The sequence below is a fragment of the Equus asinus genome, chromosome 20 (assembly GCF_041296235.1).
Source record: "Equus asinus isolate D_3611 breed Donkey chromosome 20, EquAss-T2T_v2, whole genome shotgun sequence".
Lineage (NCBI taxonomy): Eukaryota > Metazoa > Chordata > Mammalia > Perissodactyla > Equidae > Equus > Equus asinus.
In genome coordinates, this window is record NC_091809.1 from 55,421,523 (window position 1) to 55,433,284 (window position 11,762).

General features: G+C 39.8%; 1 protein-coding gene across 1 annotated transcript; it reads left to right on the top strand.

Moving 5' to 3' along the window:
• Nucleotides 1-647: 647 nt before the first annotated feature.
• SLN (sarcolipin) lies at nucleotides 648-6,450 on the top strand. The gene is made up of 4 exons (XM_014860757.3): nucleotides 648-657; nucleotides 2,006-2,098; nucleotides 2,888-2,959; nucleotides 5,826-6,450. The coding sequence occupies exons 1-4, from the start codon at nucleotides 648-650 to the stop codon at nucleotides 5,987-5,989; spliced, it is 339 nt and encodes a 112-aa protein (XP_014716243.3). The 3' UTR covers nucleotides 5,990-6,450.
• Nucleotides 6,451-11,762: the final 5,312 nt, after the last annotated feature.

Sequence of the window (11,762 nt, forward strand, 5' to 3'; positions counted from 1 at the left end):
CTAGATTCCCAGTGTAATCCACTCTTTCATGACATCACAGGATAAACCACTACTATGCAGAAGCTTCTGAAGTTTCTATCTGGGAATTTGTCAATGTACTGGGCACGATAGTCCCTGGTGTAATGTTGGATAAACTTAAATGGGACAATCAAGTGGACAAATTGAACTGACTCATGAATAAACATAAGATTTTTCCTCCAAGTTACATTGAAATTGACCAATTCGACTAAATTAACGGTATTGGCGAGCTGTTTTGTGATATGTTACGCTTCCCAAATGTATTTAACATTTTAAATATTGTGGAGCTAATTCCTATTCTGATAAGTACCAAATAAATTCTTGTCCCATAAACTCAGTTCCAACACATGGCATGGCATGAGTAATTGGATTCTATAAGAATCAAAAAAGATAAAGGTTTTTCAAGGAGAAGTTTCCTTTACTAAAAGTACCTTGGGAATTTTAGATTGTGTTTATGCAGCCTCAAACATGAATAAAAAATAATAGAAAGATTCTTTTTCCTTTTGGGTGGTGAGATTAAAGGTAATTTAGATTATCTTTGTACTTTTATATTTTCAATTTTTTTACAATAAATATATAACTCTTTAATTGGACAAAAAAGAATTTCGAGTGATTAAAAAAAGGGACAGATGTGGCTTGGTGAGTGGAAAAACATTCCTAACATTTGAAACAATCTGGCAAGGACTTAGAGGCAAAAGACAGAAATCTGACTACGTTCAAGGAGTTTGCCAGATGGCAACAAATAACTGCCAATGTTTGATGGCACTATAATTATTATATACTATCTGTCACTCAGCAAGCTGTCTTTTTACAAGGCATGCAGCAACAGAATGTTGTATTAAGATCACGCATCCTTGGGCTTATGTTGAAAGGAAGAAATGGCTTGGAAAGTCTTTCTTTTAGTCATGCCTCTGGGATATGAAGAATGGTGGGGAAATGTTTGATTATGAACACAATTGTATAGAGAATTTTGTTTGTTTATGCCTTCTGGGAACGCATTGTTTTGATTGACCCTACTTGGGAATTCAGAGGCGAGACTCTATTATCTATAATGCCAAGATCTGCTGATCAAACACAATTGCTGGGGTCATGTTTAAAGTGCTTAATTGATGTGCTTTCAAGTCCAATTCAACACTGTAGAGGTCCCATTTACCTTCAGACATCTGGAATGTTGATCATGAATTCATCTTAATGGTCCAGTTTTAGTTGGTATTTACATTTGAAAGTTACAGAATTCTATTTCTCTCAGACATACTCTATAACTCACATTTTTCACTAGTTTTGACCATTTCTCCTACCCTCAATCTATCCAAGTGACTGAGTTTTGCTGTATGAGTTTACTGCTGTATTAGTTTACTGACAGAGATATATATAAACCATGGCTTCCACAGCTGTTTCAGATGAAACTGTATATTAACGTGTAAACTTGCAACATACACTGGAAAGCTATGTGGAGCAGGTGACTGAGGAGATAATTTTCACTGCTTGGACTCAAGTCAGTTTTGAAGGAGCTAAAGATGCCCATTGAATTCTGGTGTGTATGTGTGTAGTTTTGCTGTATGTGTGCAAAGCAGAGCACTGTCTATATTTCAAATAGTTAAAGATATGTGGCACAATGTAGTCACATTTTTACACCCTCACATGCTAAGGGTGTAAATGCAGTCTCACAGCCAAATGCAGCATTTATTTCTTAACATTAGTCTATCACTCTTGGTTTATGATGTTTTAAACACATGTTAGAGATATTCATGAAGATGTAAAAGATAAATTTAAAACCCACATCAATTGCACCAAAAGTCAACTGGAAGGAGAAGATTTTAAGTCCCAGGTGTGTTAATACAAATTGGCAGCCAAAGGAACGGAGTCTTGGCCAACATATTTCCATGTCCACCTAAACACAAATAGCCTCAAACCTTTGGAGGTTGTTCCTTTGAGATGTTTCATCAGTGACATCACAGTGATTGCCACCTCCCTTGGACTACTTTAGGCCCTGCCCAGAGCCCCGGAGTCCAGACAGCCCGGGAGAGGAGCAGGAGTTGGAGCCCAAGTTGGAGAGAGAGGAGAAGCCTGCTGCAGCCAGGTGTGTCCTTGACCCTCTTCAGGTAACGGCAGGATTTTCGTGCATAGCATACAGTGTGTGTGCGTATGTGCGCGTGCATGCAAGTTGAAAACGAGAAAGGCAGAGGAATATTTACATTTCTTAATGAAATGGACAATGCCTATTGTACACAATATTTCTTAAGATGTAGAGTGAATACTGTTGATTCTTATTTTCCTTTTTTCCACCTCATGTGATGTATTTTTCTCCCTTCCTACTTAAATGTTTTTTTCATATCAGAGAGGAAAGTCTGTTTTCCATCTACTCAAAGTCTCCATTCAAAGAAAGTCAATGTTAACCAATTTATTCAGAGCTTTTTTTGATTTTATTTCATCCATATGGCAATCACTTCGGATCATATGGTGTGATCTTGACTGTGGGGAAGATTTAAAATGCCATCAAAATTGTCTTTGTGGATTAATGGCAGAAAAATGGATGTTTGCTGGTCTGAATTTCTGCCTAACTTTGGTATAAATGTGTGTGAAAGTAAAGTTCGCCCCTTACAGCTAGTATATATGTTGATTGAATTGGATTTATTAGAAATTCTAACTTTAACTCTTTGTGTTTTATTCATTTAAAAATATATAAAACAACACATTTAAGTTCACTATCAAAGTGCAAGAAATAGTAAGAGGTAAACTGTAGGAAATAAAGAAGTGTGATGATGGGTAGCCTGTCAATTCAGAGACTACGGAAGAAAATGTGAAGGATGCATAAAGCATACAGTTTGAACAATAATTATAAGGCAACATCTGTATAACTATCACCCAGGTCAAGAAACAGATCATTGCCAGTACCCCAGAAGTCTGTTCCTGATCACCTCTGCCTTCTGCCCCACCAGAGGTAATCACCAACTTGATTGTTGAGAATCTTGTCCTTGCTTTTCCTTGTAATTTTACCCCCTATGTCTGCATTCCTAAACAGTGTGATTAAGTTCCCTGTTTTGGGCTTTGTATAAATGGAATCATATTCTATGTTTCTTTTATAAATTCTTCTTTTGCCCAACAATTATATTTGTGAGATCCGCCCATCTTCTTGTTTGTTGCTCTGGTTCATGTTTTCTTTGCTCTATAGCATTCAAATGTATGCATATACCACAATTCATCATCCATTCTACGGCTGATGAGCATTTGAGTTGCTTCCAGCTTGGGGGATATTATGAAAATGTTGCTGTGAACATTCTCGCCTGTGTATCCTGGTGCATATGTGCTTGAATTTCCAGAGTAGAAGTGAAATAGCTGGATAATATGGGAATGAGCACTATCAACCTTAATAAAAAGTGTCAAATAGTTTTCCCAAAGTGGTTGAAAATTTATATATTTTTTTAGCCAGGGACATTAATTGCAGTAATAACTCATTCTTGTCATCACTTCTATGGAGTAACCACAATTCTAGCAACTAGTTCCAGTCTGCCAGTTCTAGTCCTGCCTCTAACTTGCTATGTGTCATTAATGAACTACCTCTCTCTAAAAGTCGGTTTCTCAGCTATAATCTTGAGAGAGAACAAAATTGCAGTAATACTTGCCCGAGTGGTTGTGAAGGTCACGGAGTTGTTTGGAAGGTCCCATGGATGGAGCTGTGCACAGTTGTCAATAACATTTTCCGAGTATGTTCCTTTGGGCCACTATCTATGATTTCCTTTATTTAAGAGCATAACCTAACAAGCAAATTTGGTGGGACAGTTATTTTGCACCCCCCTGAATTGGGTTGTTTTGATCATTATAAACAGGGTCTCATATTTTTGGCCTATCTCTGTAGTTCTTCAGAACTCACCCAAATACGTGGGCTTTTGGACCAGGATTTGATTTTATTAATAAATTCCTAAGAAGGAGTCTGCCTTTGATTCTCATCCCTTTGCTTCCAGGCTTCTTGCCTGGATCATCACCTTCCTGTTCCCCTCTGCTCTGTGTACATTCTTACATATTCTCTCTACTTCCCTTATCTGTTTATTTTCTTCTGTTTATTTTCTCCTTCAGGCAACCCTTTGTAAAGATGTTCATTGGCAATTTACTATATTCTTCATGCAGAGGGTCAAAAGATGGATAAGGATTAAAAGGAAAATGAAACGTCAATCAATCATCATCAGCCATATTTTAAACCAAGATTCGACAACCTACTGGTTGACACCGTCTGATTTGAAGCTGCGTGTTATGCCAACAATTACATAATAAGAAAAATGATTATTCAGCTGGTTTATAAAAGTAGTAATTTGGCTCACTAATAATATAACAAATACAGTAATTACAATTAATAATTCAGTCAGGTTAGATGGTTAAAAATACCATTCAGGCCCAAAGCTTGCTAATAACTCTTCTGCCCCCTGAAGTCCCACCCTTAGAAAAAACACTCTTTCCTCCTAAACTTTTTCACTCCATAGTAGACTTTTGTCCTAAGTATCTAAAATTTTATCTTTAATTTCATGTGGTTTGCATACATGAAGTGCCAATTCTGCCACATCACTGAAGATAATAGTTCGATCGACTATATTGCATATGTTCTCAAAGTATGATTTCCTGCGTGTACTATCTGTATGAACTATAAAGATACCATCCCTACTCTTTGAAGTGTTTACAATCTAGGCACATCCTGGACTTGACTAAAAATAGCTGGCACAAGCCTTTGTTGAAATAGAAGTACTCATGAGGCTAACACTTGCTCTTTGGACCAAGTGTCTGTTATGTGAGGGACTTCTGGGTGACCCCAGAAGGCTCTGTGCCCAATGCGGGGCTTACAAAAAAGGCCAAGCAGCTGTTGGAACTACTTCAAGCTTTCACGAGGGTTAGATGAAGTCCTCTAGCAGCCTGAAACCTGAAAAATGATGGTATCCTACTTCTATATGCAATTCAAAGAAAGAACAATACTAAACCATAACATTTTTTCTGTTTTGGTGACCTTGCTTGCTGGCACTCTAAGTTAACAAAGTAAGCGCACACACGCACACACACACAGAATTTGGAGAGAGAAAAGTGTAATATTTTGTATTTTATCAAAAGCATCAATACAATCATCACAGGAAAAAAATCTTGACTATGTTGGTCTTTTTGACATCAAGTAGAAAAGTCAGGCTCTCTTTATTAGTCAGGGCTCTTCAGGGAAACAGAACCATAGGATATGTGTATGTGTGTCTGTGTGTGTTGTGTAGATAGATGATTGATGGATAGATAGATAGATAGATAGATAGATAGATAGATAGATAGTTAGATAGATAGAATTGGCTCATGTGATTGTGGAGGCTGGCAAGTCCAAAATCTGCAGAGTAGGCTAGCAGGCTGGACACCCAGGGAAGAGTTGCAGCCTTAGTCCAAATATAGTCTGGAGGCTAGAAATCCGAGATCAAGGTGTTGGCAGAGTTGATTTCTTCTGAGGCCTCTCTCCTTGGCTTGCAGATGGCCGCCTTCTCCTTGTGTCTTCACATGGTCCTCCCTCTGTACATGACTGTATCTTAATATCCTCTTCTTATAAGGACACCTGTCATATTTGATTAGGGTCCATCTTAATGACTTCGTTTTAACTGAATTACCTCTTAAAAGACCCTATCTCCAAATATAGTCACATTCTGAGATACTTGGGGTTAGGATTTCAACGTATAAATTTTGAGGGGGACACAATTCAGCCCATGACACTCACCTCTTCCACCATGCTTCTATTTCCTTTGAGAAAAAAATGCTCACTAATCTCCCCATTTTTTTTTTTTGCTGTTTTCTGTTAGGAGGTGAGGACAACAGGAGGTCTTTGGTGTGCCCTCAGAAGTCCGCCTTCAATTCTCACCCAGCCACTCTGAGAATGGAGTGGAGACGGGAGCTGTTTCTCAACTTCACCGTTGTCCTGATTACAGTTCTCCTTATGTGGCTCCTTGTGAGGTCCTATCAGTAGTGAGAGGCCATGCCACGCTCCTGGGATTGACTGCAACACTCCAGAGCTGCCTGCTGTATGCCCTGAGACCTCACCGCTGTCATGGGATGCCTTTCCTGGCACCCCAAGACACTTCTGACCTGCACTCACAATATCTGAGGTGCCTCCAGTGCTAGGATCGATTGTGTGTTCTCTAAGGATGCTGCTCTCAAGGGCTCCCAAGCGTTTGCCTGCGAGCATTAGATTTATTCCCCCAACTCTTACTGCAAACATGTTAGACAAGCCACAAGGTTAAAATTAAACTGGATTCCCGGTGATGTAGAATTGTAACAAGCCTCTGATCTGTCTTACCACACGTCCCTTCAACCCACACTGTCTGCAACCAAACTCTAAATCAACCTGCCAGAAGAAAGAAATGTTAGACCAAGTCTTTGTCAGCTCCTATAGCTACTGTGTGAATAAAGTTAAGTCAACCACAAAAACGACTTTGAGAATTTATTTTAGCTTCTGTTTGTGATACTGCATTTGACCCTTGGCTGGGATTGAAGCGACAAATGCTACAGTATTTCTAGCATTAGAGATAAGCCAAAATACTCCAACTGCTAAGGATTTGAAACCAAGTCAATTACGAGTGTCACATTTCAAATGATTCCATTGGTTCAGTGCTCCTCAAACTTTCCCTCTGAACTAATCTCAAGGGCAGAGGGAGAATGAATGCATTCCGCTAGGAGGTCCAGGGCACAGCCTGAAGTTTCCACTAAAAGCACACAATTTCTTTGAAGTTTTGTGTTTTATCTTTAAAATTCACAAGAAATGTGTATTTTACCCTATGATATCTCCATGTTTGTTTTAATATAAATATTTACAATTGTTTACCATTGAGTAAAGCTAGAGAAGAGTCATGTCCCTAAGAGTAGCATTTTTCAGTTTGGTTATTATCATTATGCAAATCGAGCTAGTCATTAATAAACTAGTTATAACAAAGAGGAAAATAAAAAGTACAAATTTACATATATGTTTATAAAAGAGACTATGAAATAGATATTTCTAAAACACGTAGCTAGAACACCCCATACCAGATAGATCAAATTTGTTCTTTGTGCCAATTCTAAGGTAATCGCAGAGAAGGGAAACGTCGTTAAACCTCATCTTTCACAGCACTCCTCGTGAGGGCATTTCTTGCCGAGAATTCGGCCTATCGCTGAGGCATTACCTACCTAGCATTGTGGTTCTCAACCCTGGCTGCACAGTTTATTCACCCAGGGATGGTTTTTCAAAAATATTCCTGCTAGGTCCTCCTCAGACCAATTAAATAAAAGTCTCAAGGGAAAGAGCCCAAGCATCTACATTTTTCAAAAGTCCTCTGGATGATTATATTGTGTAGCCAGAGTTGAGAATCGAGGATAGCTACCAGTACTTCTCAAACTTTAACGTGATTACGAATCACTGGGAGGTCCCTTTTAAATGCAGATTCTGATTCAGTTTTGATTCTGACTCAGTCTGGACTGGGGCCTGAGATCCTGCACTGTAAACAAACTCCGAAGGGGTACCGGTGCTGTGGTCCGTGGTCTACACGTGGAGTAGCACATTAGAACCACCTGGGACCTTTAGCAAACAACCCAAGCTTAAGCCCTATTCCCAGGAGTTTCTAATTCAATTGATCTGGGGTGAACCTGAGCATTATTCTTCTTTTAAAAGGATTCCAGGTAGCCTAATGTGCAGCCAAGATTAAGAACCCTGATATAATTAAAGGGAGAAGTGTCTTTTTTTTAAAGGAAGATTAGCCCTGAGTTAACATCCACTGCCAATCCTCCTCTTTTTGCTGAGGAAGAGTGGCCCTGAGCTAACATCCATGCCCATCTTCCTCTATTTTATATGTGGGACGCCTGCCACAGCATGGCTTGAGATCTGAACTGGAGAACCATGGGCTGCTGAAGTGGAGCGCACGAACTTCACTACGATGCCACCAGGCTGGCCCCCAAAAGTGTTGTTATTTTTGAGGGGTTTCCAGAAAAAGTTGGCAAATAGTGATGTATGTTTCTCAATGTCCTGTTCCTAATTTCAGAGTTGGACTACATATACGGATGGCAGTTGTTAATGTTTCAGTGTGCAGCACATCTACTCATAGGCACATGGCTCTAGGGTGCTTGGTGGAGGGTTACTAGTCTTTCCCTTACTCAAAGAAAACCTTAGAGAATCTACCGTGTATGTGTCAGAGAAGGTGTGTGTGGTGGTGGAGAGGGGAATGGACAAAAGGAGCAACAACATTCCTTCCACCTAAGTTTGAGTCCTCGTGCCAACATTTACAATAAGTACCACTTGTTGAGTTTATTGTATATGAAGCCCTATACTAGGCACTTTCCACACATTAAGCCACTTAGCAGATGTGGGAACTGAGGATCACAAAGCTCACTAGCCAGATGTAAGCAGTGAAGCCAGGATGACAAAAGCATCATCTTATTATCTGTTGGGGTCTGCATACAAATCATACTTCATTATTGATCTCCAAATCGTTTGATTATAGGTTCTTATTCTCCCATTCTTTAGCTTTCTAAAATATCAGCCTAATTAGATAAAGGGAACAGCTGTAATTCTCTACGTAATTTCTCTTTGCTTGTCAGTCCTCACCTTTCTCCTGCCTGTCTCTTCCTGCTGATAGGACCCGTTTGCAGGCCATATTATGGGTCACCTTTGCAGGGGTGGGGCATCCATTAGCTGAGGCTAGAATTATGTCTAATTTCTCCCGTGTTCAGGAATCCTAGTCATTATGGCTAGATTCCAGTCTGATTCATAATTCTCCTTCTATGTATAACCTTCCCTGGGATCTTGGGTACCTTGAATCATCACAGTACTCCCTCAGTGTTGGCCCCATCTACCCAAATACTGTTCAGTTACCTCCAAACAAGATGCCAGTTCTCCTCTGGAACCAGAACATTGAATTCTAGTTGTTAGCTAAAGTCCAGCTCATTGGCTTGATCCTGCCCTAGCTTTTTTCTATTTAGTTTGTTTATTCCTTCAACAAATACTTACGTGAAACTATGTGTCAGGCATTGTACTAGACACTGGGGATAAAATGGTAAATGAGATAGATAAGCCCCATTCTTATGGTGCATATGATTTAGTGAGGGAGATAGATACATGAACAGGTGGTTATAATGGCATGATAAGTTCTTTGACAAGAAAAGGAAAGGGTTTTGTTGGAGGAGATTCCAGGCAGAGAGAACAGCATGAATAAAAATCTAAAGGTCAGAGAGCATGACAAATTCAGGAAATTGAAAGTATCTTCATAGCTAAAGCATAGAGTGCCTCTCCCACCATTGGCAGAACTTATGCTACATAAGGGTAGATCTCAAAATTCTGACTGCATCTGTCTGACTTTCTAATTGGACCACCTCTGGGATCCCTCGCCATCACGCTTTACTCACTGGAAGAGACCTCCTGCCACCAACAACTGTCTGAACCATGCCTGTGCTTGCACAGAGTTTAAACGCTGGAGCTTGGAACACCTGGCAACCTTTATCTATGACAGTCAGGTCAGTTCTCCCCACTTACCATCTTACCCTTTGAGAAGCTCTTTGTTAGGTGATGGTGTCTTCCTGCCCTGAGCTGCCAGGATCCCAGCGCATCTTAAAGTTGAACTGTTCATATCACAATGCCAACCAACCATGTGAATTTTAAAAAGAAGATATCTTATATTGCTGGCTTAGACTTTTCTTCCAGTCTTCCCTAAACTCACTGCTAAATTGGACATCTTTTGGAACATCCCATTTTTATCTAATGATTTTCTTACATTGAGAAAATACACAAGCTTTTATTAGTTTAGCAGTCACAACACCATATCTGATCACCAACTCCTCTCCCCAGGACTGCCATATAGTTGGCCTTTATAGGCATAAGAAATTATCCAGATAATTCATGTGCCAAGACATGGCTCTAAGAAAGGAGCCCCAAGATACTCCAGCTTCCATAACCACATTTCCATCTTTGCTCCATTGACCCAGACAGAGGTGTGTGAAAATTGCCATAAAATGGTAGTGCTGCCATTGTTCTCTTTTAATTTGAGGCTCTCAATCAATCTAGAAACCATCTCAAGGGGACAGTTCCCTTTTCACTCCTACTGTTTTCTTATTGCTTAGCAGTCCCTTTTGCTCCACTGGGACACAATTCTTTCTGCCATTCCCACCTGCCCCCGCTGCCATTTTGGGACATGATCCATGCCCTTCCTATATAGGATCCCAGAGCTTTCTTCAGCAGGCAGGGCATTTCTGTTACCATCTTGAAATCCCACTACCCAGAATCCTGTGCTGAATGCCTAGAGTACTCAATAGTTAAGGACAAAATAAACTAATCTGGTTCTGTTCTCCTTTCCTCCAAATATGTTACCCATCATTCTCCTAGATATATTTTATCATTTTACTGCTTTCTGAATGTCTTCTAAAAAATTTTGGCACAGAAGACCTTTCTTAGCTGATCCACATCTATTTTTAGCTTCTGTTCTATTTACCTGTCCCACATGCCCACCCCACTGCTCATTTCCTCCTATTTGTAGTTTTCAAGGGTGCCATGTTCTTTTATATTGCCGTGACCTTGCACATCTGTTCCCGTTGCCTGAGCTTCCCTCTCTTTCTTTCCCTGGCTAATTCATTTGTTGAGATTGCCATTAGGTGTTATTACCTCTTGGAAGTTATCCCCAGATAATTCCCTTCTCTGAGCCTCACGCCTAACATGCTCATAGCACTTACCACATTGTATGGTTTGTTTGCACTTGTCTCCCATGTTTGTTTCTTGTCTATGAGGACTCTCTTAAATGTTAAATTTTAGTTCCTAGCTGGTCCATCATCATCACTAAATAAGTATCAGTTGAACACATCAATAAACTCTGGGCTAGATATAAAATCCTCCTGAATAAACATGTACCCATTTCTATGATTGGGTGCATGATCTGTGCTCACCACAGTGCAATAAAGAGGGAACTATGAAATCCATAGTTCTAAAAGTTCTATACTATTGAGCAAATCAAACTTCTTTTAAACTTTAGACAGTTGAAACAGCTTTTCCAAAGGCAGTTTGCTTCTTTATAAAATATTCATGGTGCTTGCTTCTTTTGATCTGTCTCTATCACCACCCTGAACACTTTGACAATGTTTATGAATGACTCATCAAAGCCCAAAGTGTTGAGCGTATTTTTGAGTTCATCTACAAACAGGGTGATATTGGAGAAATTTCCATTTTTCGAGCTGCATAAAGTTGGAGTTAAACTTCATTTATAAACAGCATATTTAATCAAACGTTATTGCATACCTACTGTGTGTTAGGAACTCATTTACTTCTCCTTTATTTTCTGAAGTATTTATTTTTATTAATACCTTGAGAGTGAGAAGACTGAGGCTCAGAGTGGACAAACGACCAGCCCCAAAACACAGAGCTAACGAGAGGCAGAGCTGAGAAGCAAATCCAGTTCTTTCCAACTCAGATCAGGCAGAGCTCTTTTCCAAACTCATGGCTGCCCCTCTGTGCTATCAGATAAGTGATTCTAGGGCAGAAAGCACGTTCCCTTACTCCGGGCAGAAAGTACCAAAGATATGGTATATGTCAGAGGCCTGAATCGCTCTACAGCTCAATCACATGGGGTGTGCAGCTTACACAATTCTGTTTCCCAGGAGTTTGAAACAAAGCCCTGGAATCATCTTTTCTTTGTCAGTCAACTGAGCAGTAGATAAGAAGGGACAAGAATATTGACGACTGATTAAGCTCTTTTCAACGTGTTGTTGTTATCTATGGGGATTAAGTGGAA

Coding starts and splice junctions, on each gene's coding strand:
- SLN (XM_014860757.3), top strand. Junction 2,099..2,887: donor GAGAAGCCTGCTGCAGCCAG/GTGTGTCCTTGA, acceptor ACTATCACCCAG/GTCAAGAAACAGATCATTGC. Junction 2,960..5,825: donor TGCCTTCTGCCCCACCAGAG/GTAATCACCAAC, acceptor GTTTTCTGTTAG/GAGGTGAGGACAACAGGAGG.